Raw genomic sequence first — 27,946 nt, 5'->3', positions numbered from 1 at the left:
TTCCAAGCCACTGTGCTCAAAGGCAGCATGGCACAGGTGAGGCCACAGAACCAGAAAGACCTGTATCCCATGGCTGGGCAGCACGGGCAGGATGCCAGCCCTGGAGGCTGCACAGCTCCCTCAGCAGAGCAGGACTAGGTCCACTTCCAGCAGAGCCCACTGCCTCCAGGTAGCAGGAGGCTGGATCACTGGGAGCAGAGGCCAAACAAGTGATCACACTGCTGAGAGGAGGGAACATCAGTTTGAAGCTGCAGTGGAATGGCTGCTCCCCAGCCCCAGGGGCAGCCCTGGTGCCACAGCAATGGCACCACAACCACTGTCCAGCCTCGTGCTGGTTACCCACGGACTCGGTCTGACTACCTCAGCAGGTGTGGGACAAGACCATAGGCAGTGGATGCAGACCACCTGCCCCCCCAACACCAGATTTTCCCAGCTGGCTCCAACTCCAGCAGTGTTTCCTTCTCCACCCCTCAGCATCTGCCAGATCCTGAACTGGCTTCAGCCTCTTCTGGCCACATTACCAACACCTGAAAGGTGACAACTCCGCTGAGTTCCAAAGAGACACCGCTGCCACATCAGGCACCAGCACAACCACGCTCGGGTCTGCAGCCGAGACCCACAGCAGAGGGCACGGGAGGGGAGGATGCTCCTCGCCTGCCCACAGCAAAGGGCACGGGAGGGGAGGATGCTCCTCGACTGCCCACAGCAAAGGGCACGGGAGGGGAGGATGCTCCTCGCCTGCCCACAGCAGAGGGCACGGGAGGGGAGGATGCTCCTCGCCTGCCCACAGCAAAGGGCATGGGAGGGGAGGATGCTCCTCGCCTGCCCACAGCAGAGGGCACGGGAGGGGAGGATGCTCCTCGCCTGCCCACAGCCAGGAGAGGCACGAGAGGCCCGGCAGGGCAGGGCAGGGCGCTGAGGGCACCGAACACAAGTGGCCCCACATGCCCCTGTGCACGTCTGAGCCGGGAGGAGAGCGCCAGGCAGGCTGCTCCCTGCCCTGCTCCCTGCCCTTCTCCCTGCCCTGCTCCCTGCCCTTCTCCCTGCCCTGCTCCCTGCCCTGCTCCCTGCCCTGCTCCCTGCCCTTCTCCCTGCCCTGCTCCCGGTCCTGCTCCCGGCCCTGCTCCCTGCCCTGCTCCCGGCCCTGCTCCCTGCCCTTCTCCCTGCCCTGCTCCCTGCCCTGCTCCCTGCCCTGCTCCCTGTCCTGCTCCCTGTCCTGCTCCCTGTCCTGCTCCCGGCCCTGCTCCCTGTCCTGCTCCCTGTCCTGCTCCCTGCCCTGCTCCCTGTCCTGCTCCCTGCCCTGCTCCCTGCCCTTCTCCCTGCCCTGCTCCCTGCCCTGCTCCCTGCCCTGCTCCCTGCCCTGCTTCCCTGTCCTGCTCCCTATCCTGCTTCCCTGTCCTGCTCCCTGTCCTGCTCCCTGCCCTGCTCCCTGTCCTGCTCCCTGTCCTGCTCCCTGTCTTGCTCCCTGCCCTGCTCCCTGCCCTGCTCCCTGCCCTGCTCCCTGTCCTGCTCCCTGCCCTGCTCCCTGTCCTGCTTCCCTGTCCTGCTCCCTGTCCTGCTTCCCTGTCCTGCTCCCTGTCCTGCTCCCTGTCCTGCTCCCTGCCCTTCTCCCTGCCCTGCTCCCTGTCCTGCTCCCGGCCCTGCTCCCTGTCCTGCTCCCTGCCCTTCTCCCTGCCCTGCTCCCTGCCCTGCTCCCTGCCCTGCTCCCTGCCCTGCTCCCTGTCCTGCTCCCTGCCCTGCTCCCGGCCCTCCCCGCGCAGCCCCGCGGATTTCCGACTATTTAACCCCGTATCAGGCCCTGAGGAATGCACTGCGAATACATAAAAGTACTTAAGCACGGGGAATACATTCCAGCGAAGACAAAGCAAGCTGTCTCCGAGCCAAAGGCTCAGCAGCTGCTGCTTCCCAGGCGCTGAAGCAGGACTGAGGAATGCTGTTCCCTCTGGAAGGGCCAGGGCAGCTGCCCCTGGCACACAGCACAGGGCCAGGATGGCAGGGAAGAATCTCTGGGCCAGATGGAACGACAAACCAATCCAGGGCCACAGAAAGGCAATCCTGAGACAGAATTAGATCGGGGCACCACAATTAACCCCCTGCAGCTGAGAGGGACTGGGGGTTACTGGAGAGCTCTCGAGGCAGCAGTGGTGCTGCACGGCTGTGTTCAGAGAGGGGCCCTGACCACAACCCAGGTACACACAGCCTCCACCTCGGTCCAGAGCAGTGGGATGGCAGGAGTCTGAAGGACAAATGCCACCAGAACTCCCTGCAGCAGGCATGGGGCATCCAGAGGCATTTTCCATTGCAATACTGGGATGTACGAAATAATTGTGGCACTTAGTGCTGTGTTTTAGTTGACAAGGTGGTGTTCGGTCAAAGGTTGGACTTGATGGTCTTGGAGGTCTTTTCCAACCTCAGTGATTCTGTGATTTTACTGCAAAAGCATTAATCTGGAGAGACCTGCAGAGGTCATTTCACGGAAAGCATCCTGGCTACAGGTGAAGCAGCCAAACCTAACGTACCCCAAGTACTATCCAAGGACCTCTCCCCCTTTCTGACCTGCTCTACCATTTACCTCTTCCCCCCTAGGCCCCTCCCTGGCATAGCAGCACCTCAGGAATCCCCTTCTCCCATACAGCCAAGGGAAACCATCTTCTTCTAAACCATCTTCTCAGCAAAGTAGGGTCCACTGGCAATTACAAAAAGTAATTGACTGATCTGTAACGCTACAGCCATTAGCAAGGGGGAAAATGCCAAGAGCTGTATTATGTAATAACCTGTTCCAATTGTTTTCAATCAGATTGTGTTTTCCTGATGCAGAAATCACACCTAAGTTTACCCAACAATGCATCTCCAGCACTGAGAGGCACCATAAAACAAACAACCAAAAAAATGCAGTAAACCAGCTCTAATCCCGAGACTGGGAACTTGAGACAAGACAGTGAGACCAAGCCCAGCAACGAGTCTCCCCCCAGAGCAGGGGACTTGATGGCAGACTGTACCCTCGGGGGGCAGAGAAGCACATCTCGGGGACTGAAGAAGTCTTGAAGAAGAGTTAAGTGCCACTGTGTGGAAGGACACAGACACAAACATCTCCTCTGAGCAGGAAGAGGACAAGGAAGAAGGTGCCAGAGCAACTCTCAGGGAGACAGCTCAGACACACAGCAGTAAATGCCCTGAACCATGAATGGAACAAGGAGTCAGAGCCCACAGAGACCCCATGATGCCACATTCCCAGCTCAGCACACAGCATCCTTTCCACCCCCCATGCTCCCACTGCTGCCTCAGCCCAGTTCCTGCCAGGGTTATAAAATCCAGGAATACTCAGGGGAACACACGGAGCAGGTCAAGGAAGACCTGAAGAGGTTAATCCAGCCCTGCCTCTACCTCCAACCATCAATGAACTAAATCGTTCCTGGCAGACACTCAGCAGCAGCCAAAGGGGACCAGAGAGATGTGAGAGGAGCAGGCCAGGCCTCTGGATGCCACACTCAGGCTTCACAGACTGCGTGGGAAACGCCGGCGAGGGACGGGGACCGGCACAGGGAACCGGCACAGGGAACTGTCACAGGGAACTGGCACAGGGAACCGGCACAGGAACTGCCACAGGGAACTGCCACAGGGAACTGCCACAGGGAACTGTCACAGGGAACCGGCACAGGGAACTGTCACAGGGAACCGGCACAGGGAACTGTCACAGGGAACCGGCACAGGGAACTGTCACAGGGAACCGGCACAGGAACTGTCACAGGGAACTGTCACAGGGAACTGGCACAGGGAACTGTCACAGGGAACCGGCACAGGAACTGTCACAGGGAACCGGCACAGGAACTGTCACAGGGAACCGGCACAGGGAACCGGCACAGGGAACTGGCACAGGGAACTGCCACAGGGAACCGGCACAGGGAACTGTCACAGGGAACTGGCACAGGGAACCGGCACAGGGAACTGCCACAGGGAACCGGCACAGGGAACTGTCACAGGGAACTGTCACAGGGAACTGGCACCGAGGGATGGGAACTGTCACAGGGAACTGTCACAGGGAACCGGCACAGGGAACCGGCACAGGGAACTGTCACAGGGAACCGGCACAGGGAACCGGCACAGGGAACCGGCACAGGGAACTGGCACAGGAACTGTCACAGGGAACCGGCACAGGGAACCGGCACAGGGAACCGGCACAGGGAACCGGCACAGGGAACTGTCACAGGGAACCGGCACAGGGAACTGTCACAGGGAACCAGCACAGGGAACTGTCACAGGGAACTGCCACAGGGAACTGTCACAGGGAACCGGCACAGGGAACTGTCACAGGGAACCGGCACAGGGAACTGTCACAGGGAACCGGCACAGGGAACTGTCACAGGGAACCGGCACAGGAACTGTCACAGGGAACTGGCACAGGAACTGTCACAGGGAACCGGCACAGGGAACCAGCACAGGGAACTGGCACAGGAACTGTCACAGGGAACTGCCACAGGGAACCGGCACAGGAACTGTCACAGGGAACTGGCACAGGGAACTGTCACAGGGAACCGGCACAGGAACTGTCACAGGGAACCGGCACAGGGAACCGGCACCGAGGAACAGGAGGAACCCCAGAAGAGCAAACCTGGTCCGAGCTGGCAGCGATGTGCCCACAGACAGGGCAGGTGCTAACCACCTGACAGAGATGTACCCAGAGGTTTAAAACAACCCAGAGAAGACCGAGCAGGTGCTTCCACCACTGACTTCCCACCAAACCAGGGCCAAGGAAGGCCCGGTGAGAGGCAGTACCATTCTGGCCACAGTCACCTGAATCTCCAGGAATGCTTTGCTTCACTGAACCTCTCTGCTGCCCAGCTGCCTCTGTAACTCACTGTTCCATGCACCTAAACCTCCTCCAAGACTCGAGCTGCTGGGGAGACCCAGGCAGGGCAGCACATCCACACCTGTCCAATACAGAGCTGAACACATCTTGGAGCCCTGAGAACTGAATATTAACAGTCAGTTCCTGTTTGCAGACCTCAAGCCTAAAATCTGTCTGCGCTTCTCTTTCCTACTCCCTGTTTGCATGTCCAAGAACTGTATGTCCAAGAGTTTTATCAGCTCTTTTCTCCATGGCTGAGCCTGTACTCGGCTTCTGCCACCCCAGCACAGATCGTACATTCCCCCGTGTCACCACACAGGGTTTATAGGACAGCTGGTTACTGCTCAGAGAGAAAAAGATGCAGGGGAGATGGCCTGCACTTATTTCAACTGCTGGGCAGCAGCAAGCCTGGCTTTTGAAGAGACAAACCCACTTCCAGCTGTACCATTAACTCACAGGGCTCCTAAGCTCCTGGAAGGCACAGAGAGCCATGCCAGCTCTGCACACAGGTCTCACAACCAGCAAGTGAAACCAGTTTGTTGACTGGTTTTGTTAAACAAATGCAGCTGCAGCTTTGACACAGCCTGGGATGGAAAGAACCACATCCAGAGCAAGAGGAGGTGCCCCCTGCACACTCAGCCTTGGCAGTCTCCGAGGCTCGTGAGCCAAGAGGATTCCTGGCTCCCTGACTTTCTCAGGGAAGGGCTATTAGCACAGAGAGATTAGAAGGAGCAGCTTTACTCCCCCATGGAAGTAAATAAAACCCAAGATCCTCCTTGCAGGCCCCAGATGCCAGGAAATTAAAAGCTGCTCTTAATTAGCTTTGCGAGGCCCCACCTTGCCTTGGGAAAGTGACAACCAGGGCCTGGGGTTTCACTGGGGTGCAGTGGGGTTCCAGCTCCGGACGCAGGACACGGGTGCTCTCACCCCAGGCCACAGCAGCCAAACAGGAGGAACAGCTGCAACCTGTCCAGTTTCAAAGGGCCTTGCCACTGTGCAAACAGCAACAAGCCCAAACAGGGTGGGACCTGCCCTGGACACCAACAGGCTCCTCTCCCTGGTGTCCATCTCCCATGATCTCCAGTGAAAGCAGGTATCAGCTCACTGGGCAATGGGAAGAGTGTTTTCTGCACTGGGCCCAGTTTGTCATGGGAACTGCAGGAAGGAGAAAGCAGAGGAACTGCAGCTCCTCCTTTAGAAATGCCTAGAAATCCCCTCTTCAGCATCACCACTGCTCACACCCTTGGGATCACAGCCAGCCCTGGAATTCCTCTCTGTGCAACCCCCAGCCTGTCCACAGCCTCAGACAGTTCCAGCCCCACATCCCTCTGACAGGTCCCCAGCAGCCTGTCCCTCTGCACACTCATGCTGACACAGGAGAGCTCTGAGGGCTCCTCCCTCCTCTGCATGGACTTGCTCAGGATTTCAGTCCCTACTCAGCTCCACCCTCTCGTCCTCCTACACCAGGTCCTACCAGCTCTGCTCCACCCAGGTTTCTTCTGACCTCTCCCTTTTGCCTCCCCATACTCCAAACTGGAGCACTCCTCTGAGAGCCTCTGGATCCTTCTGGGTTGTGACCAGCTCTATCCACCACTTTCAAGTTCCTCCTCCAAATTCCAGATTGTTTTCATTCCTGCCTGGTGAGACTTGTGCTTCTCAAGTGCTCATGGAGTGGCCTGGATGAGTCAGGTGCTAACCACCTGACAGAGATGTACCAAGAGGTTTAGAACAACCCAGGGAAGACCGAGCAGGTGCTTCCACCACTGACTTCCCACCAAACCAGGGCCAAGGAAGGCCTGGTGAGAGGCAGTACCAATGCAATGATTTAGCCTGCTGCATTCCCAAAAACCTACACCCCCAGTGAGGGACCTGCTCTCCACCCCACTGCTGCAGACATCCTGCAGCCATGGCTCTGTGCAAGACAGGTGGGGCAGGAGTCAGCACAGGGCAAGGCATTTCCACCTCCGGAATTCAGACACTCTTGTGAAGAACACAGGCAACCCACCAAAGGGAATTTATTGTTTTCCATTAAGTCATGTGGTACCACCCTGGCAGCAAATCCCTGCGACAGGGCAGCAGATGCTCCCACGCAGATTTAATGTATCACTTCAAATATCCCAAGGAAAACCACTCTAAGATAAAATCTGGGCTCAAAATAGGCAAGATTCCACATGGGACAAGTGAAAAAGAAGCGAGAGCAGGCAGAACAGTACCCAGCACTGAAGGATGGAGAGAAACACAGGTTCACTTCTCCGGCTGGGAAGGGAGAGGTGAGGAAAGTGCAGTGGTGTCACCCGGCTTGTGGGAAGGGCAGGCATCCCACTGGATCCAGAGCAAAGCAGCAGCACAAAGGGGACCAGGGAAATCCTGCAGAGGAAAATGGTGCCACAGAAAGAGCAAGAGATCCCGTGTTCCTGGACCAGGTGGGATAGGGACACATAAAAGCCTGTTGGAGAGATGCAGGCTGGCAGCAGGCACTGGGTGAGAAACCCCTCGGAAGGGGAGCTGGATAGAGTCAGGCATTTTCAAGGGAGTTGTCTGACCTTTCCAAAAGCCATCCCTCCATCCTTTTGCCTCAAAAATTACCTCCACAGGGAAGCCTTCCCCAAAGGCCCTTCTTGAGCCCTCAAACATAAACTTGCTGTCCAAGGCTGTTCATCCTCTCTTGTTCCTGTTTTTCTGACAGATCCCCACTTGCTTCTCCCACAGACTCACCTCAGTGTCCTTTAAACCTTCTCCCACGGAACAGACACGTGCAGCCCCATCCTGTGAAGCAAGCATACTGCCCTTTCCCCACCTTGCCTCGTGGTAAGCACAAACCCTTCCTCCCAGGCTCTCTTTCCCACAAAAGGCTTGTTTCCATGAAGGCTCCTCACCTGGAAAATGTCCACCCGACCCAACCAAAGACCTCTCCCATCATCCTCCCTCAGGGTCTATGTGTGCCCAAACCCAGTGTTCCCACCTTCCCTCTCTCATTTTCATCCCCTATCCACCTTGCACCACACAGATTCCTGCTCCTGCCCTGGGTACCTGTCCCTCCCCACAGCACTATCCTCCAACAACGCCCTTCCCGCAGCGATCTGGGACCAGACACACCTCGGTGCTCTCAGTGAAGTGCCACGAGCACAAACCCCCAGGACACATTGGGTCCAACCTCAGGTGGATCAAACCTGCTTCCTCATTCCACCAACTGCACACCTCCTCCTCCTCCTCACCTGCCTCTGGACCAGCCATGGCACAGCCAGAGGGAACCTGGGGGGGTTGGAAAAGGGAAGGACCATGGGGTGGGATTCTGCTCCCTCTGCCAACGTGTCTCCAGGGCTCAGCACTTCCAGGCAGAATTCCCCCAGCTCTCCTCAGGAGCAGCAGCACTCAGGGCTGCTCTGCTTGTCTCCCCTCCTGTCCCCAGCTGCAGACACCTAACACTCCCCTGGCTTGGGAGGGCGTTTAGGTTTCACTGGGGTTGGGCTGACACCCAGCACGAGCGGAGAAAGCCCACGGCAGCTTCAGACAGCGCTTGAGAGGGAAGAGCACGAGCACAGAGAGTCCAAAGCCAAACTCCCCCCAAGCCTCCCCCGGGACACACAGTACAGGCACCATGGTACCTCTGCAGATCCTCATTTCTGGTCATCTTCTACAGGAACTGCTCTACTTCTCCCCTGAGCTCACGTTAACTTAGATGACCATTATGTCATATGGCAAGTGGTTCCACAGCTTGGTTAAATAGTTTTTCATGCAAAATGCAATGTAATTTGCTCTGAACTGAGCCCTTTTTGATTTCACTCAATGCCCTTCAGGCCTGCTGCAAGAAGCAGCAGTGGTCAGCTGCTCCCTGGCCATTCTCTCTGGGCCATTGGTGGCACTCCAGACCTCTGCCATCAGATGAGGAATGTCTCTACCTTTTACTACCTTTTCCAGACAGACTAAGATGTCCTGAAAATGTTCATTTTCCTTGTACAAAAGCTGCTGCATGTCAGGTCTGGTCACACCGTTTGCTGCTCCTCATTCTCTGTCCCTCTCCTGATTTACTAAATCTCCTGAGACTTGAGGACCAGGATCTGACCAGTCTGTTCTCTTTGTTCTTCTAATAATTCTCTGCCAGAGAGTCTAAAAGAGGAAGTCAAACAACAGAGAGGAGCCTGTAAGCCCAGGACAGGTCACAGCAAGAGCTCTAATGCTCAAGTTGAACAGTCACAGCTGAGTGAAACACAAACTCCTGGGGTGACTCAGGAAAGTGCTCAGGGCACACACGGCACCTCGATCACAGGCAGCATTGTATCCACCTGATCACAGGCCAAATCAAATGTCAGTACAAAATTTGCATTTATAATCCAAAAGATGTTCTTCCAAGCTCCCAAAGCCCAGCCTGCCCCAGTCCCAAGGGGCTCGGTGTGGCACTAGGCTGGGCTGTGGCTGTTCAGCAGGACACACGGAGCCTGGCAGGGACTGGCAGGTTGTGTGCAGGTGTGTCGCAATCACCCTCCTCTGCAGATGGGGCTTACACCTATTCCCACGTCCCAGCCTGCCCATAACACACATTTTCCAGGGAGATCCCCCTGTCTAAAATACAACAAGATACCGAGCTACCTCCCAAAGGAGCTGAGAACATCACACTGGTGTCTCCATACCTGAACAACATCACAACTGAATCCCACGGGCAGCTCAGCTCACAGGGATTCAGGGGAAAGACAGAGAGAACCCAAAAATATCAGAGCAAGAACCTGCCACTTTCATACGAGAGAATCTGTTTGGGTGGGGATGTGCACACTGTATATTTTAACAAAACTGAACCAAATTACTTTGGCCTGAATTAAAATCAAGTTCTTGTTTTCTAAGGGATTTTTTTTTCCCAGATTTGATGGCATATTCCATAACATGTCAGTAATGCAATGAAAAACTCAAAAGCTAATGACCTATTTCTCAATTTTTCAATAAACTGGCAACTCAGCCCATACTCCCTGAGGAGCATCTCTCCAAACACACTGCAGTCAAACCCCTTGTCTCTCTGGCACCGGTAGTACTTAACTAACTTTTTAAAAATGGTACAGTTTCCACAGGAGATACATGGCAAAACCTGCTTTGGAACATCCCAAAGCCCAGTACTGTTTTAAGGCCTTTTGCTTCCTGAGAAGCAAGTTCGAATTCCCGCCCCCAGCATCCCATGCTTCAAATTACCCAACAGAACAGGGATGTCATGGCTTGGGTTCCTGCTGGATGGCACACTGGCAGCCAAACACAGAGCTCAGCCCATGCTTCAAATTACCCAAGAGAACAGGGATGTCATGGCTGGGGTTCCTGCTGGATGGCACACTGGCAGCCAAACACAGAGCTCAGCCCATGCTTCAAATTACCCAAGAGAACAGGGATGTCATGGCTGGGGTTCCTGCTGGATGGCACACTGGCAGCCAAACACAGAGCTCAGCCCGTGCCCAGCCCCTGCCCTGTGAAAGCAAAGCCTTGGGAGTCAGAGACACCAGACTGGGCCAGCAGACAAGCAGATCTCTGGTCCTCTGCTGCTGCAGAGACCACGGAGGTGCAGGGCAGCACATGGAGGGCTCATCCCGGTGTGCCCTGTGTGGACAGAGAGCTCTGCAGCTGAACAGAACAGCAGCAGAAGCTGCAAGTACAGGCTGGAGTCCCAGATCATGGAATGGTTTCAGATGGGAAGGGACCTTTAAAACTCATCCATGGGCAGGGACACCTTCCACTAGACCAGGTTGCTCCAAGCCCCGTCCAACCTGGCCTGGAACGCTTCCAGGGATGGGGCAGCCACAGCCTCTCAGGGAAACCTGTGCCAGGGCCTCCCCACCCTCACAGGGAAGGATTCCTTCCCAATATCCCAGTGGGAAGCCATTCTCCCTTGTCCTGTCACTCCAGGACCTTGTCCAAACCCTCTCCAACCTTCCTGGAGCCCCTTTACGCACTAGAAGTGGTTCTAAGGTCTCCCCAGCTCTTCTCCAAGCTGCACACCCCCAGCTCTCCCAGCCTGTCTCCAGAGCAGAGAGGCTTCAGCCCTCGGAGCATCTCAGTGGCCCAATGATCATAACTATAAAGCAGTTCTAGCACTTTTAATGATCTTACTTGACACTTTTTGAAATTTATGGATTAAACCAGACCTAAAATTCACGCTGTGCTTTGGTTGGCAGTGACTGTGACACACAGGGACGACGATTCCCCCTGGGGTCAGGAGACCCCTTTGTCCCACTCACCGGACAGCCAGGGGCTCCCCATCACAGCTCGAGGGTTTCTCCTCAGCCGGGGGCTCCCCATCACAGTCGGAGGCTCTCCCCCGGTCACAGCCGGGGGGTTCCCGGCCCGGGGTGGCCGCACCGCACCCACGGCCGCCGGTGCTCGCGGGGCGCACGATCCCACCCGCGACCCCCGGCCCGGCCCCCGGAGCGAGGGGAAGACGCCGGGCTCGGTGGAAGCCACGCCGGGCTCGGCGGAGGCCGCCCCGGGAGCGGGGCCGCGCAGGCCGGGGCAGCGCCCGAGCGGCCGCGGCGGGCCAGGGCGGTGCCGGCGGGCCGAGCCGCGCTCCGAGGGCCGGGGATGGCGGCGCCGGTCCGCGGGCTCACCTTGGGCAGCTCGCGGAGCTGGTTGGCGTCCAGCAGCAGCTCCTCGAGCGAGCGGCTGTAGCGATAGATCTCCTCGGGCACGGCCTGCAGCGAGCAGTGCCGCCGGTCCAGCGCCTCCACGTGCCGGTTGCAGCGCCAGAGCGGCGGCATGCAGCGCAGCATCGCGCCGGGCCGCGCCGGGCCGCCGGGCCGAGCCGCCCGGGACCGCCCGGGACGGGCCTGCGGGAGCGCCCGGATGTGCGGGGGCCGGGCCGGGCTGCGCCGAGCGGCGGCCGCGCTCCCGCGGCGGCTGCGCCCCCGCTCCGCTCCTCCCGCGCCGCCGCCCGGGCCTGGAGCCGCTCCCGGAGCCGCTCCCGGTGCCGCTCCCGGAGCCGCTCCCGGAGCCGCTCCCGGCCTGCGCCCGGGGCCGCACCGCCCCCCGCGGGTGTCCCTGGGAAACGGAGTCCCTGGGAAACGGAGTCCCTGGGAAACGGAGTCCCTGGGAAATGGAGCCCCTGGGAAACGGAGTCCCTGGGAAATGGAGTCCGCTCCCCCCCGCCCCGGCCGGGCCCGCCCCGAGGGCCGCGAACGGCGTCCCGGGCATCGAGCGGAGCCGCGGGCCCCCGTGGGGCCGTCAGCACCCGCCCCCCCCCAAACATCCCTGTGGAAAAATATCCCGAGGGAAGAATGAGCCCAAATGTGCTCGCACAGCGAGGGCTTGGGATTTCCTCAGTAACTCACAGACAGACATGGAGACACACACACACAGAGACAGACAGACAGAGACACGGAGACACACACACAGAGACAGACAGACAGAGACACGGAGACACACACACAGAGACAGACAGACAGAGACACGGAGACACACACACAGAGACAGACAGACAGAGACACGGAGACACACACACAGAGACAGACAGACAGACAGACACACAGACAGAGACACGGAGACACACACACAGACAGACACACACACAGACAGACACACACACAGACAGACACACACACAGACAGAGACATGGACACAGAGACAGAGACACACACAGACAGAGACACACACAGACAGAGACACATGCACACACACAGACATGAACAGACACGCACAGACACGCACAGACACACACACGGAGACACGGAGAGACACAGACACGGAGACACACACAGAGACCCACACACATGGACACACTCACACAGACACACGTAACTGGAAAATCTGTTTTCCAGATTTAGGAAAACACTTTGCAACAGTCCCCTGCCACAGTGTGAAGTTCTGTGGTGCAGCAATATTTCTCTTGTAAAAAAGCCTGGTGGGACCAGAGATGGTGCACGAAGGCAACCAGGAGTAGGAAACAGGTCCTTATGAACAGAGCTTAGCCCATGCCCACACATAGAACAGAAGTCAAAGGGACGTGGCAGAGCTGGAGAAACAAGTGATGTAATAGGAGAGACAAAGAGCAGGTACCTCCATCCCTTTTCTCTGCACAGGACACAACAGGCAGTCAAAGCCCACATGTCCCTTCTGGGACACGACGCCCAGGCACTGCTTTGTGACAAAAGCCAAAGTGCAAAGTGGTTGGCTACCCCTGACCTGTCTCGGGACCTCCCTGTTCCAGCCCCTACTGCTTTCACAGTTTCCTGGTTGCTTTGTCACTCTTTCTCTTTCTTACCCAGTTTCTCCTGCTTTTTGAAGTTTATCCCTGCTCCAGCCCAGCACTGTCAGCCAACCCTTCTATCCAATTCCTCTCCAGACACAATTGTCTGTCCCAGCTACTTTTGCCCTGCATACAGCTCTTCACCCTCACACCAGATCCTACTGTGGTTGTTTATCTCATTTCTCTCTCATTTATCTTTCAGAGAACAGATACTCCTTCCTCACTGTCTGACAGTGGCACCTTCACACCCACACTTGTGTGACACCGAGCAGAGCCCAGTGGCCCAGGAACAGCCTGGGACACCTGGGACACCAACCCAGGGCAGGACATGGGCTCTGTGTGCTCTGCATCCCTCATTCTGTGGAATCGGAAATATTCGTGCAGTGAACAGAAAGTGACCGATAACTGAGTGACACCAGAGCACAGGTGCTGGTGAGGTGCTGGTGAGGCGCTGGTGAGGTGCTGGTGAGGCGCTGGTGAGGTGCTGGTGAGGTGCTGGTGAGGTGCTGGTGAGGGACTGGTGAGGTGCTGGTGAGGGACTGGTGAGGTGCTGGTGAGGGACTGGTGAGGTGCTGGTGAGGGACTGGTGAGGCACTGGCAAGACAGTGGTGAGGCACTGGTGAGGCACTGGTGAGGTGCTGGTGAGGTGTTGGTGAGGCGGTGGTGAGGTGCTGGTGAGGCACTGGTGAGGCACTGGTGAGGCACTGCTGAGGCGCTGGTGAGGGACTGGTGAGGTGCTGGTGAGGTGCTGGTGAGGAACAGGCCTTTGTGCAGGCAGGAGGAGGTGAGAGCTGTCCAAGGGCCTTTGAGTTTCACTGCCTGTAATGGGCAGCGGCTGTGAAACTGTGAGGAAGGAATTTTTCACAGAGTCATGGAATCACAGACTGGTTCGGGTGGGAAGGGACCTTCCTGTGTGTCCCTGTGGCTGGAGGGGCAGCGGCTGCTCTAGGGCCTGTGGGGGGACAGTAAAATTCCCTGGGAGCAGGAAGGAGGGTCTGGACCCAGGCCCAACCACCCCAGCTATAAAAAGCCGGAGCAGCCCCGTGTCCCCTGTGCAGGAGCTCAGGGGGGCCGGGAGCAGCACCCAGAGCCCACACCCAGCGCAGGGCACAGGTAACACTTGGGGCCGGGGTCCCGGGGTGACGCCGGGGGGCTGCGGGGGCCGGGGCCGGGGTGCTGGGCACGGGGGGCCCGTGGGACCAGGGTGGGGGTCGGGGCGGTGCTGGGACGTGGCCGGGGGGCTCCTGGCCGGGGGTGCGGCCGGGGGTGTCCCCTCTCCCCGGGCTGACCCCGCTCCCCCTCCCCACCTCCCCAGTCCCTCCCAGAGGAAGCGGCCGCGGCCCCGCCTGCGTCCTCCCAGTGTCTGGGGGTCCCTGCAGAGTCTCTGCCCACCATGGAGCTCCTGCTGCTGCTGCTGCTGGCCGTGCCCTCGGCCATTGGCATCCCCCGACGCCGGCCAGGCCTTAACAGTGCCCTCAGGGAGATTGAACTGAGTATGGCCCCCAACTCCTTCGATGACCAGTACTCGCGCTGCCGCATCAAAATGGCGAAGGCGCTGAGGGCGCTCAACCGCACCGAGTTTGCCACCAACAGCGACTACGCTGACGCCTGGCGCAAGGCCACCATCAAATGGCACAGCCGCAAACTTGTGGGGTCCCGGCTGCGGCGGGAACAGGCCATCGCCCTCATGGCCTACTCGATGGAGGAGGGCCTATACTTCGAGTTCAACAGGGCCGTGCGCAGCGCGGGGCGCTCCCTCCAGGAATACCGGCACAACTTCCACTTCAAGGTGGTGCATTTCCTGCTGACCGAGGCCCTGGATGACCTGCGGGATGAGGAGACCCACCCCCGCTGCCTCGACGTGTACCGGGGTATCGAAGGGGTCCGGTTCATCACTGAGCCTGGCAAGACCATCCGCTTTGGCCAGTTCGCCTCCAGCTCCCTGCTGAAAAACGTCAGCGAGCACTACGGCACCGACACCTTCTTCGAGGTGCACACCTGCCACGGCGCCAACATCCGAAACTTCTCCCACTACCCTAACGAGGAGGAAGTCCTCATCCCGCCCTTCGAGACCTTTAATGTCACCAGTGTCACCCAACAAGGGGCCAAAACCCACATCGAGCTCCGCTCCCACGGCGTGTACAGCAAATACAACTGCGCGTGGCTCCGAGGTGACAGCCCTGGGGTGGGGACACCTGAGGGGGGTGTGGGGACAGGGCCGGGGTGGCACCAGGGCACCAGCTCTGCTGGGAGAGGGGTGAGGGTGGTGGGGCAGGGGGTGGGGGTGCCATGGCTTTGGGCATTACACAGCTCCAGCTGCTCTCCTGGCACTGCATGGCACTGGATGGGATGGGATGTCAGGGTGTTGTCCTGACAATGGGCTCATTTCCCAGTGGCAGAGCCAATCCACACCTCAAGATGAGGGATTTCTATTTTTTATTGTAGTTTGTGGAAAGTAGGGAGTCAATGGTAACCCAGCTCCCCCTGACCCTCTTCCCCTGCACCCCCCCAGGCAGCAGCATCCGCAGGGACCCTCCACATCTCAGGGGGCTCCTCCTGGCAGCCCTGGCCCTGGCAGTGGCCATGGGCACCCCCTGAGCCACGAGGACACCACTGTCACCTCTCACCGTGCCCGGCCCAGATGAGGGCTCAGAACGGAGCCCCCGGTGTCCCCAGGACGGGCCGGGGGGCACGGGGACCCCCCGCTGCAGGGGGACACTGGACAAGCCCAGGGGACGCCCTCCCTGAGCCATGGCTGGGGGGTTGGGGGGCAGCTCAGTGGGGGCACAGGGGGGATTTGCTTCTCTTTGGGGCTTTTTTTCTCCCTTTCAATATTTTAACTTTTCTTTCCAATTATTAAAGTGGTTTTAGCTCAACCCATGAGTTTCCTTCTTCCTTTAACCCACCTCATCCTGCTCCAGTGACTTTTGCCAAGGGCCTGGAGTGCCAGGACAAGGGGGAATGGCTTCTCATGGACAGAGGGCAGGATTAAATGGGATATTGGGAAGAAATTCTTCCCTGTGAAGGTCGTGAGGCCCTGGCACAGATTGCCCAGAGACCAGTGCTGGGTCCTGCCCTTGGATCACAACCCCATGGAATGCTCCAGGCTTAGGGTAGAGTGGTTGGAAAGCTGGAAAAGTTCCTGGGGGTGCTGGTGACAGGGGCTGAACATGAGCTCGGGTGTGCCCAGGTGGGTAAGAAGCCAGTGGCTCCTGGCTTGTAGCAGGCACAGTGTGGCCACAGGCCCAGGGCAGAGCCTGTCCCCTGTGCTGGCACTGCTGAGGCACCTCCAGTCCTGGGGGCAGGTATGGGGTCCCCAGTACAGGACACTGAGGGGCTGGAGCGTGTCCAGGGAAGGGAACAGAGATGGGGAAGTGTCTGGAGCACCAGGAGCAGCTGAGGGAGCTGGGGGTCTCAGCCTGGAGAAAAGAAGGGTCAGAGAGACTCTCATTCTCTCCAACTCCCTGACAGGAGGAGGAGGGAGGGGTTGGGCTCTGCTCCCAGGGAACAAGGGATAGAACAAGAGAAAACAGCCTCAAGTGTGCCAGGGGAGGGTCAGGCTGGACATCAGGAAGAATTTATTCATGGAAAGGGTGGTCAGACATTGGAAGGGGCTGCCTAGGGAGGTGGTGGAGTCCCCATCCCTGGAGGTGTTCAAGAAATGACTGGATGTGGCACTCAGTGCTGCAGTCTGGGTGACAAGAGGGGGATCAGGCACAGGGTGGACTCGATGGTCTTGGAGGTCTTTTCCAACCTAAATCATTCTGTGATTCTGTGATGCTGGATATATGCCAGATCAATGCTGGATCAATGCTGAATCGATGCTGGATCGATGCCAGAGTGATGCCGGGTCACTGCACCCATCAGCCCCATGGTCACCAGCACACAGCTGTGCAGAGACACACAGCTGGGGGCTTGGAGCTGTCCCTGAGAGGTGCCAGCCCCTCCTCATGTACCAGGAGGTCTGAGACCCCCCTGTGCTGCTGTGGGGTCTGTGAGGGTGGAAGGTCTGAACCTCCCCTGTACTGGTGTCAAGGGCCCAGGGGGTGGCAGGTCCCACCTGAGCACGTGGCCAGCTGGGTGATAATGGAGACCCCAGCCACCTCCTGCAGGGACAGCGGCAGCGGGGCAGGGGACACGGGGAAACGGGGACATGGGGACATTCACGGTGGGCAGCGGTGCAGCACACAGTCCGAGTGCTGGCCCTGCCAGGGCTGTGGGGCCGCAGGATCGGGGTCCCCATTGCACAGGATGGACCTCTCCAGGTACTGCAGCCACCCCCACAGCTGGGAAAGCATCCTGCAGGCAGGGGACACGTGGCACAGGGACATGGTGACATGAAAACATGGTGATACAGGGATGTGGTGGCATGGGGATGAGTGGTGTGGGGACACAGTGGGATGAGGACTCGGTGACACTGGGATGTGGTGGCATGTGGACAAGGTGGAATGGGGACATGATGGCACAGAGACACAATGACATGGGGACATGATGGCACAGAGACACAATGACATGGGGACATGGGGACATTGCGATCACAGCATCATTCCCCTTTCCAGGCTGGTGGCTTGGCTGAAGCATCCCACTCCCCACTCAGCTCCTGTGGGAACCCTGCCCCATGTCTCCACTGTCCCCACTCTGTGTCCCTCATCTCCCCCATCCCCATGTCCCCACTCTATCACCTCTTTGTGTTCTTGGGGGTGGACATGGGCTCCTTGTAGATCTTGAGGTAGCTGAGCAGTGTCCCTGGTGAGGGGACACAGAGAGGGGACAGGGACATGAGCAGGACCTCAGTGACATGCTGAGGGCATCCCTGTGGGGTGACAGTGGGGTCCCTGGAGGTCTCACCTGTGGCCCAGGGCTGGTCAGGGCCAAGTGCCTGGCGACAGGGGCCCTGGCACTCCTCAAAGAGCTGGTGCTGCTGGTTCAGTGTCTCTGCTGTTGCCCCCAGACCCTGTCAGAGACGGAAATGGTTCATGATTTACGCATTCCAGGATTGCCAGGGGACTTTTGCAGGCTGGGAAGAGGCAGCTGGACCCATCCCCCCTGCCAGTGCTGCTGAAGGTGTCAAGTGCTGAAAAGGTGAGAAGAGCCCTGTTTACCAGGCCCCTCACGGGAACTCTGCAGGCCCAGCAGAGCTGGAGGCTCGAGGCACGGCCCGGGACACCATCCATGGATATAATAACTCATAACTTCTTGGAGTGTGGGGGCTTCCCTACCCCACCCCCAATGGATCAAGGCCACCACTTCTACTGACAGACATGGAAGCTGCAACCACCAAGTGTCATCGCTGCACCCCGTGGGTGGGGACTACAGACATCTTTCCACTCTCAGCTTTTCTTTCCCTTATTTTCCCTTACCCTTATCCTGTCTTTCCTTTCTCTCCCTTATGCATTTTCCCTACAGGTTATCTTCATGCCATATTGCTATAGATGAGATAGATGATAACACCCAAAATGGCAACATACCTGTTTACCTTTGAAACAAAATTGTTCTAAAATAAACCCTACATACATATATATATTTTTTCAAACACTCATTATTCAGTGTCGTTTCACTCTAATCCACCCCAAAGGATTTATTAATAAGAACCTGGGTAACTCTGTCCTTTCTGGGGTGGATCATAACACCCCCTAGGAGCCCCCCCATTCCCCTTGCATCCCCCCTGTATCCTCCATGTCTCCCCATGTCCCTTCTTGTTTCCCTTCGTGCTCCTTCATGTCCCGCTGTGCCCCCCAAGTTCCCCTGTACCCCTGCTTCCGCCCTGTGTCTTCCCCCATGACCCCAGTGTACCCCTATATCCCTATTTCCCCTACCCATGTCTCTCCCTGTGTCCTCCCACGTCTCCTCTTCATTCTCCTGTGCCCTGCCATGTTCCCTGTGTCTTCCCGTGTTTTCCTCCCATCCCTGTTCCCCCATGTCCCCCATGTCCCTCCATGTCCTCCTGTATCCCCTATGTCCACCTTTGGGTCCCCCTCTCCCTGTGTCCCCTTTGCCCCCCCCAGGAGCAGTTGGCACAGGTGAGGTCCCCACAGGGGACGTCGAAGGCCACCAGGTCCCCTCCTGCTCCTGCCGGAGCTCCCGGAGCCAGCGGAGCAGCAGGGGCAGCTGCACATCACGGGTGGTGGCATGGCCTGGGACAGGGACACACGGACATGGGGACACGGACATGGACACACGGACATGGACACACGGACAGGGACACACGGACATGGGGACACACGGACATGGGGACACACAGACACGGTGTCACCACCCAGGCCAGCACTGCCGGGATCCCCGGAGCCAGCGGAGCACCAGGGGCAGCTGCAGGTCACAGGTGTTGGGGTCAGCTGGGACAGGGACACACGGACATGGACACAGGGAGACAGGGACACACGGACACACACCGGGTCCCCCCCACGCTGTCAGTGCAGGAGCCTGAAGGTGGACGCAGCAGATGTTCCCCGCGACACGCTGCCCCCGCACCGACCCCAGCAGCACCTGGGGAGAAGTGACACACGTGTGACCTCAGGGCGTCACCACCTCCGCCCTCCCCTCAGGTGTCCCCCTCACCTGTGCGCCCCGCGGCCCCTCGCGCCCCGGTCACGCCGCCCCCGCCCCCGCTGCGCCGTGGGGGGCGCAGGGCCACAGGCGGGGCCAGCACCCCCCAACCGGGGGCCAGCAGCCCCCCGGCTACCGCGGCCAGCGCCGGGCTGGGAAGGGGGACTCCGGCAGCCTGGCGGGGGGTGGCCACGGTATCGGGGCGTCGGCGAGGAGCGCGGTGTCCCCCGGCTCCTGCGCGGGGGCTCCGGCACAGGAGGCACAACCTGCGGGAGAGAGACCCCGGGGAGGGCAGCGGGGACGGCCGGGAGCAGAACTCCCCGCCAGATCCAGCCACCACTGCGACAAATGCCAGGACAGGACCCACCCCCCAGTTCCAACCTCCCCTGTGAGGATGTCCCAGAGCCGAGGCTGTCCCCCACCTCCCCAGGATCGCCCCCCGCGTCCTTGGGCTCGGCCGGAAAAGACGAGGAGCAGCCGTCGGGAGCTGCTGGGGGGAAGCGGGGGACAGCGGGGCTGGCACGGGACTTCCCCCCACCTTGTCCCTGCAGGGTCCCCACGGGATCCCCGGGACAGCACAGCCCCCCCACAGCCGGGGGGCTCTTGTGCCGCTCCCCGTGGCCGTGCCACGTTCCCGGCCGCTCGCCTCTCACCTCGGCACGCCGCGATCCCGGCGGTCACCGCCTGCACCTCTCCGGTGGGACCGGAGCCGCCGCCGCCTCCAATGGCCGAGGGCTGTCGGGGGGCACCGCTCGCCGTGGGCTCCTCACGCCCGGGAGCTCCACGTGTCGGGGACATCCGCTGGCCAGGGAGTCATTCGGGCACGTCCATTCCTGCCACGGGCGCGTGGCGAGCGCCGTCCCCGGGCCCGCGGGGCGCAGACGACCGGGGTACCGGAGCACCGTGTGCGGGAGCCGGGCATGGCCACGGGAGCCGGTGGCTACTGAGCTGGCCCTGCACCTCCGGCCAGAGACATCCCGACCGGTTCTCCCAGGTAACCCCTTGTCCGCCGCGTCCCGACCAAATGGCTCGAGGAGGAGGAGGACAGGGAGGCTGTTGTCTAAAAGCAGCACGTAAAGGAAACCTTTAAGACTCAATTTGTGAGTTTTAGGACCCGTGATGCACTGCACGGTCACAGCACACCGGGTGGCCTGGGAATCAGTTCATGTGCCCTGGGGATCATTTTGTCAAAGAGCACACAGAGGTATCCCAGCTACAGCTGATATGTCAGCATTACGATTATTAATTTTTCATTCCTCACATTTCTGTTACATATTCATGACATTTCCCAATGCTCATTAGCATATATGAATGTCCTTATAAGGTCTCTGAGCATCTTTATCGGTGGTCGTCTTTGTCTGGAGCCCCCAAAGTTCCAAGTTACACAATTCTCTCCAAGACAATGCACCTGGTTATACAGTAACTGGATGTTGCTGCCAGGACTTAACGAATGCAGTTAATTTTCTCAAAACACTGTCAGAGAAGGAAATTCCCAGAAGATAAGCCACCAGGACAGGAACTTGTGACAAGAGCAGATGGCAACAACAGGAACCTGGCGTGGTAAGGCAGATCTGGGTAAGCCACTTGAACAAAAATTCCCACTGTGGAAAACTGTGGGAAAAGAAAGCATTAATTCCAGACCTAAATGAAGGTTGGAAATTAGGACACCAGACAAAATTCCACTGTGCAAGCTGTGGGAAAAAAACCAATTGCTTACACCTATGCCATCTCAAGTTTTGGGAACATCTGACACACCCTGTGAACATCCAAGACTTGACCCTATATTTCTACCTCCCTCTCTCTACCTCATATTTCCAGTTAAATAAAATCCATACTATTGACTTTGGCATATGGCCTCATTTTCACGTTAATTCAGGCAGAAGCATCTTTTAATAATCGGATCCTAACAGTTGCTTAGCTGGCTGCCTAAGTTCCCTTCTCGTTGTTTCTTCACTTTGCTTGCCTGGTTATAGAGTAACTGGGTTAGTCCCTTTAAATCACTTAGTTCAGCTAAAGGCCGTTCCTATGGTGCATTCCACAGCAAATACTGTCACTTCTTAAACCACGATGTCAGGGAGTGAGTGGGGCAGGAGCAGCCACAGCACCTCCAGCATGGGGGTGACACCCATGGGATTGATCTCCCCCCACCTCACCTTGCACAGACCCAGCACAGGGTCCACACCACCAACCACGTGCCTCCACCTGAGGGGCCTTGGTTCTGCTGGCACGGTTTGCCGTGGTGTGCCAAGGTGTGCCACGGGGTGACACAGTGTGACCAGGTGTGCCACGGTGAGACGCGGTGTGCCAAGGTGTGCCACGGGGTGACATGGTGTGACCAGGTGTGCCATGGGGTGACACAGTGTGACCAGGTGTGCCACGGGGAGACACAGTGTGACCAGGTGTGCCACGGGGTGACACAGTGTGACCAGGTGTGCCATGGGGTGACACAGTGTGACCAGGTGTGCCACGGGGTGACACAGTGTGACCAGGTGTGCCATGGGGTGACACAGTGTGACCAGGTGTGCCACGGGGTGACATGGTGTGACCAGGTGTGACCAGGTGTGCCACGGGGAGACGTGGTGTGACCAGGTGTGCCACGGGGTGACACAGTGTGACCAGGTGTGCCAAGGTGTGCCACGGTGAGACGCAGTGTGACCAGGTGTGCCACGGGGTGACATGGTGTGCCAAGGTGTGCCACGGGGTGACATGGTGTGCCAAGGTGTGCCACAGTGAGATGCGGTGTGACCAGGTGTGCCACGGGGTGACATGGTGTGACCAGGTGTGCCACAGGGTGACACAGTGTGACCAGGTGTGCCAAGGTGTGCCACGGTGAGACGCGGTGTGACCAGGTGTGCCACGGGGTGACACGGCTGGTGGGTTCCCTCTGGGGTGGGTTGACTCTGAGCTGCCACTTCCCCTTCCCAACATCAGCAGTGAGCAGCCCCACAGATGGGCAGGGAGAGGTCCATTCCCCCCTGGCACCCCAGTCCCTCTGCTCCCTGGTCCCTGAACCCCCACCATCCCCCAGCATCCGTGGTATGAGGGTCACAGCTGGATGGGGGGTGACACAGAACAGGACAAGGAACCCCCCACCCCACAGTGACTCTGGTGCCAATTGCCAGCTCCTGCTTCTGCCTCTGACCAGTGTCCCTGGCTGGAACCAAAAGGAAAAGGACCATGGTCATGACCAGGGTGACCTCCTCCACCCCAGCACCACGAGCACCAACCAGAGCCCCGTCACAGGGGGTCACTGAGCAGAAGCTGCAGCGGTGCTGGTGGCACTGGTGATGCCACCACAGCCATCGTGGCAGACAAGGGTGGTGGTGCTGGAGCAGGCTCAGTGCATGGTGAGGGGCTCTGGTGCTGGTGTGGGGTCTGGTGCCAGTGCTGCCCCAGGTGGTCCCAGCTGAGGGGGCAGCAGAAACGGTGGCTGTTGGCATTAGGGGTGCCAGGCAGGGTCATCAGGAGGGCTCTGGGGACACGAACGGGGGCTCAGTCCCCAGGGGTAGGATGGGACTCAGCCCCCCCCCACTCCCCATTCCTGCTCCTGGTGATGGGTGAGGAGCCCTTGGTCCTTCCATCGGTGCTCTCCTGGGGCAGCCGGTTCGGGGGCTCCCTTGGTGGGTCCTGGAGGACTGGAGGCTCTTCCCACAGCGCCTGTTCCCACACAACACACAACACAGGGAGGTGTCCCTGCCCATAGCAGGGGGTGGCACTGGGTGGGATTCAAGGACACTTCCCACCCAAACCATTCCATGATTCCATGACAAGGGTCAAGAGGTGTTGATTTTCTTACCAAAGCCAAAGGACAAGCAGCAGATCCAAAGGAGAAGGAGGCCACGACGGACTCTCAGGCTGAGCTGGAGAACTCCTTGCCTCTGGCTGCTGCAGATACTCCAATTTGACAGGGATTTAGGGAAACTCTGGGTGAGTTGGTGACAGCAAAATGCTTTGAGGCTCTTGACAGGCATCAAAACCCATCTGGGGCTGGAGATTCCGGAGCCCCACGGAGCTGAACTTGGCTCTGAGAAGTGGTGAAGAATCAGAAGTGCTGTCCCTGTTCCTGTGTGTTTTCCACACCTCCTGCTCTTAGTCCCTATGAGAGATGGGTTTCCAGGGCTGATGGACCTTTGATCCCCTCCCACAGAGCTGATTTTATGGCTGGTTCTCCCAGAAATAGACAGAAAAGGCGGGGTTCAGGCACGGTGAGAAGGAAGCCTGGAGAGACTGAAGGTGTGTGAACTCTTTATTGAGAGGATCAGAAAGGAAATCATGGAATCATTTGGCCTGGAAGCTTATCTTGTTCCACCCTCTGCCATGGGCATGGACACCTTTACACCAGCCCAGGTTGCTCCAAGCCCCGTCCAACCTGGCCTTGGACACTTGCAGGGATGGGGCAGCCACAGCTTCTCTGGGCAACCTGTGCCAGTTCCTCACCACCCTCACAGGGAAGGATTTGTTCCCAGTATCCCATCTAACCCAGCCCTCTGTCCACAGGAAGCCATTCCCCCCGTCCTGGCACTCCAGGCCCTTGTCCAGAGTCCCTGTGGCCACTCCCAGCCCCCCACTGCACCCTGGCTGAGCCCCCCCTGCCCTGACAGGTCACCTCCCCCAGGTGTCCCTGTCCTGGGGCTTTGGGGGGTGGGTGTCCCAGCTCCTGGGGCAGCTGCCTGGATGCCAGGGCTTCCCTGGGGTTGGGATCCCAGCAGTCTCCCAGGGAACGGGACCCACTGCAGAGCTGCCGCTGTGACCTCACGGGCCCGTCTCCATGGACGCAGCTCCCTAACACTGCCAGGGAAGCAGCTGGAAAACCTCAGAGGAAGGAAGGTAAGTGCCTTAAAATCCCAAATATTGTACAGTCACAACTTCTTCCTTTTCCTGCGGGGACCTGGGAATTCTCTGACCCTCACACAGCCTTAAAACTCATCATTCCCCCAAAATTCCAGCGTCAGTGCAGCCTGAGCTGGGATTTTAGGGGATTTATTCTGGGTCTTTACCCATCTCCTGGAATTTTGCAATTTTCCCTTAAAAACTGACGTGAGTTGTATTAGGAAATGGGAATTTTTAATTGCAAATATTCATGAAAACCATCAGACTTGTCAGACTCCGGCTCTAAATGCTGAATTCCAGCTTTCTGTGCTGGAATAAATAATTCAGAAATTCAGCAAATCCTGAAGTTAATTCTTAAAAAATGTTTGAAAACCTGAATCTCATCAGATTAATGCTTAAAAATATAAAAACCTCCAGAATCTCCTGAAATTGAGACAGGAGATACTGTTTTGGACTGGGAGATACTGTTTTGCAGTGAGAGATACTGTTGTGGGATGGGAGATACTGGTTTGAGACGCAGTTGCCTCTTCAAACACCAGAATCTGTGAGGGAGGAATGGGATGGAACTGGACTCTCTCCTCAAAATTGTAGGAATATCCCAACATTATACGGCAAAAAAAGAGAAATCTTTAAAAATGTGCATTTTTGGGTTTCTCCTGAGGCACCTTCGGGTGGGAAATACAAATCCAGGTGTGGCACCTGCGCTCCTGCCCCAGACATGGACAGTTCTGGGTCAAACATTTGAGCTGCTGGAAGAACCGGTTGGGAACCCGAGGGCCGGGGGGGAAAATGCTCCCTCAGAACTGGTCTGTTCTCCTTCTGTTCCAGTTTTCCAGATTGACTGGGATATGGCATCCAAAGCTAAGGGGAAAGAAGACCCCATGGCTGCTGGGAAAACCAAGGAAGGAACGAGGAGCAAGGATGGAGAGACGTCCCCGGAAATAAATGACGTGGAAAACCTCCTCCGGGAGAGGAAGCTGTTCCTGCAGGAGGAATGTGGGATCCTCAGGGAACACCTGGACACCTACCTGGGCAGGACAGAGCAGCTCCTGCGGGAAAGCAGATCCCTGGAAGAGGCGGCCCAGGGCACTGGGGAGCAGAGCCAGACTTTCCTGTCGTGCGGAGCGAAGCTGGGCCGGGAGCGCCGGGATCTGCTCCTCACCCTGAACGAGCGGAATTCCCGGGATCTGGCCCAAAGCCGGGCGCAGAGGGAGCGGCTGATCCCGCAGTACGCCGGGAAGGAGCAGGAGCTGACGGGCTCCCTGAGGGACACGGAGGCCGAGGCCTCTCTCCTGGACACGGAGCTGGAGGAGCTGGAGCCGTACAAGGAGGTGTTGGCCCAGTCGGAGCAGAGGGTGAAGGAGCTGGAGCAGGAGCTGCTGGGGACCAGGATCCGCTGTGCCGAGGAAACCCGCAACGTGAAGAGCAGGTTCCTGCAGGAAAAGGCCGACTGCGAGCGGGAGCTGCGGCGCAGGATGCAGCGGCTCACCTGGGGAGCGGAGGAGGTGGCGCTGCGGGCTCTGATCCAGCACGTGGAGCAGGTGAAGGCGGAGAACAGGCGCCTGCGCCGGGAGCTGCTCGGCCTCATCCAGCACTCCCAGGTGCTCAGGGACGCCCGAATGCGGCTGCGGGATCAGCAGGAGCAGCTGCTCCGGGAGAACCAGTGTGCCCAGCGGGTGGCACTGGTGACACCAGCGCGGAGCCCCCGGCGCCGCCGGGACAACCCGCGGTGCCCTCCCGGGCAGGGGCGGCCACGGACCCCGAACCGCCCGGGCTGCAGAAAATAAACACGGCAGCGACCAGAGCCTTTCGGCAGCGGAAGCGTGGAAGGGTTTGAGCCCTGATCACAAGGATCCATAAAATATATTCATCCTTATCCATGTTCTCCTTCCCTCCCAGGGAGGTGGTGGTGGCCCCATCCCCGGGAGTGTTCAAGGTCAGGTTGGATGGGGCTGGGAGCAACCTGGGATAGTGGAAGGTGTCCCTGCCCCTGCAGGGGGGTGAGACCGGATGGGCTTTAAGTCCCTCCAACCCAAACCATTCCAGGATTCCATGGAATTAGGGCACCCTCAGTGCAAAAGCCTTGTGTGAGAGACACGTGTGCCCACGGCAGTGGCTCTGGGGCTCTGCAGGAGGGAGGGACCAGGGACCATCCCCGGGAACTCTGGTGTCATTGGGAACAGGTGGGATAGAGCTGGAGCTCTGCTCCAGGCTCTGGATGAGATCCAGGTGTGGATTGCCAGATGACAGAGGCTTCAGTAATCACCCCTGCCAGGGAAAAGGCTGGTAATCAACTCGTACAAAAACCCCTAAACCAACATCCTTGGCTGTGATTTGAGGTGATTTCAGCCCCCCGGGTTTGGCTGCAGGTGAAGGACTCTCCGGAGTCCTTCAAACTCACCAGCCCTGGTGCTGTGGAGTCCTCTCCCAGTGGAGGGAGTTTTGGAAGGACAGGGCACCCCCACACCTGTGCTGGCAATCCCAGCCCTCTCCCAACAGCCACGGAAACGAAGGTCTCCACACGAGGCAGCACACGCTGGCAAACGCTGGCAAACCAGGATTTTCCCTCATTCCCACCGAGTCCAGCTGTTGACCCGGAATGAAGCTGATGTGGAGTCGGTCCAAGCACCCAGTGAGACACTGAGGAACCTCCTGGTGCAGCTGCTTTGCTTCAGGCTGCTGCTTCCCTAGGGATTTGGATTCCTGCTCATCTACCAAGCAGGAATGCACCAGGAATCCACAGGACTCACAGAATTTGAGCTTGTGCACTTTCAGCAGCAGGGACTAGATCAGGAACAGCATTCCAGACCCTGGGCCAAAGGAAATGCCAGTGGAATGCAGCTCTGATGGGGTGTCCAGATGCAGGCTTTCAGTGGGTGATTAATTATCTCAAAAGGACTTGGGAGAAAGTGTTTCCAGGCTGGGGCAGGAAGGATGGGGGAACAGGAGTGACAGCTACAGGAATGGACTGGAACCAGTTCCAGGTGAACTCAGTTTCCTGCAATCACAGAACACCTGACTGAGCTCACTCAGGCACTGTATCCATTGGGAAAAGAGACCTCCAGCCTGGTTTTTCAGGGAAGCAATCCCGATGGAGGCAGGAGAGGTCTCAGCAGAGGAGCAGGAGTTCCTGAGCTCCTTTTCCCTCAAAATGATCCAACTCAAAAGTCTGGAGCCAATCCTGCCCCACTGGCACCAGGCTCTGGGGTCTGATGCTTCTCCCACCTCCCCTGGAGCTGCTTCCCCTCCCCACTGGGGCCTCTGGTCTGACGAGGGCTGGAATTTCAGATCCCTCCACTGAAGAGAGGCTGGAGTTTGTCACTGCTCGGCTGCAGAGCTGAGATGTGGAGGCCCACCCTGAGCAGCCTCTTGGCTGATTATTTTAGTGTTTATTGAATACCTTGGGAACGGGATGTGCAGAAAGATGGATTGACATTGAAAAAAAAAGAAGTGATTTCCACTTTAATACAGATGGTGGCAAAAGTCTACAGGAATCAAGATGAGGTTTGTTGTAACAC

At 58.2% G+C, this 27,946-nt stretch overlaps 3 protein-coding genes and 2 long non-coding RNA genes across 33 annotated transcripts in view; 2 read left to right on the top strand and 3 right to left on the bottom strand.

The window, feature by feature from the left end:
- Positions 1-11,828, bottom strand: part of SCRIB (scribble planar cell polarity protein) — a 104,489-nt gene extending 92,661 nt beyond the window's left edge. For 15 of the 28 annotated variants that reach the window (XM_064675002.1, XM_064676067.1, XM_064676613.1 and 12 more), the window contains exon 1: positions 11,422-11,824. In XM_064675002.1, the coding sequence (XP_064531072.1) occupies positions 11,422-11,583 (162 nt within the window). In that variant the 5' untranslated portion in view covers positions 11,584-11,824. Of the gene's footprint in view, positions 1-11,421 lie in introns of all 28 variants that reach the window. The other 13 variants (XM_064675576.1, XM_064675899.1, XM_064676526.1 and 10 more) reach the window with 4 other exon arrangements.
- Positions 1-26,299, top strand: part of CCDC166 (coiled-coil domain containing 166) — a 56,177-nt gene extending 29,878 nt beyond the window's left edge. Inside the window, exon 2 of the mRNA XM_064634919.1 lies at positions 25,257-26,299. Coding sequence (XP_064490989.1) covers positions 25,277-26,215 — 939 coding nt within the window. The 5' untranslated portion in view covers positions 25,257-25,276 and the 3' untranslated portion in view covers positions 26,216-26,299. The remainder of the gene's footprint in view (positions 1-25,256) is intronic.
- Positions 13,343-15,931, top strand: LOC135402207 (erythroblast NAD(P)(+)--arginine ADP-ribosyltransferase-like). Of its 2 annotated transcripts, none has more exons than XM_064635272.1 (3): positions 13,343-13,839; positions 14,371-15,226; positions 15,568-15,931. In XM_064635272.1, exons 2-3 carry the CDS (start codon positions 14,449-14,451, stop codon positions 15,651-15,653), a joined length of 864 nt encoding a protein of 287 aa, XP_064491342.1. In that variant the 5' UTR covers positions 13,343-13,839; positions 14,371-14,448; the 3' UTR covers positions 15,654-15,931. The 2 variants fall into 2 exon arrangements, with proteins under 2 accessions (XP_064491342.1, XP_064491251.1); XM_064635181.1 differs by having other exon boundaries at positions 13,343-14,168.
- On the bottom strand, positions 16,027-17,996 carry LOC135402489 (uncharacterized). Its single transcript, XR_010425145.1, has 3 exons — positions 17,904-17,996; positions 17,738-17,801; positions 16,027-16,944 (listed from the first exon to the last, which is right to left on the bottom strand). It is a non-coding gene; the product is annotated as an uncharacterized LOC135402489 (long non-coding RNA).
- On the bottom strand, positions 20,813-24,386 carry LOC135402526 (uncharacterized). The gene is made up of 2 exons (XR_010425161.1): positions 23,395-24,386; positions 20,813-21,209 (listed from the first exon to the last, which is right to left on the bottom strand). It is a non-coding gene; the product is annotated as an uncharacterized LOC135402526 (long non-coding RNA).
- Positions 26,300-27,946: the final 1,647 nt, after the last annotated feature.

Source organism: Pseudopipra pipra, chromosome 1, assembly GCF_036250125.1.
Source record: "Pseudopipra pipra isolate bDixPip1 chromosome 1, bDixPip1.hap1, whole genome shotgun sequence".
NCBI lineage: Eukaryota > Metazoa > Chordata > Aves > Passeriformes > Pipridae > Pseudopipra > Pseudopipra pipra.
The sequence above is the reverse complement of the archived record's forward strand: the minus strand, read 5'-3'. Positions and strand labels throughout refer to the sequence as shown.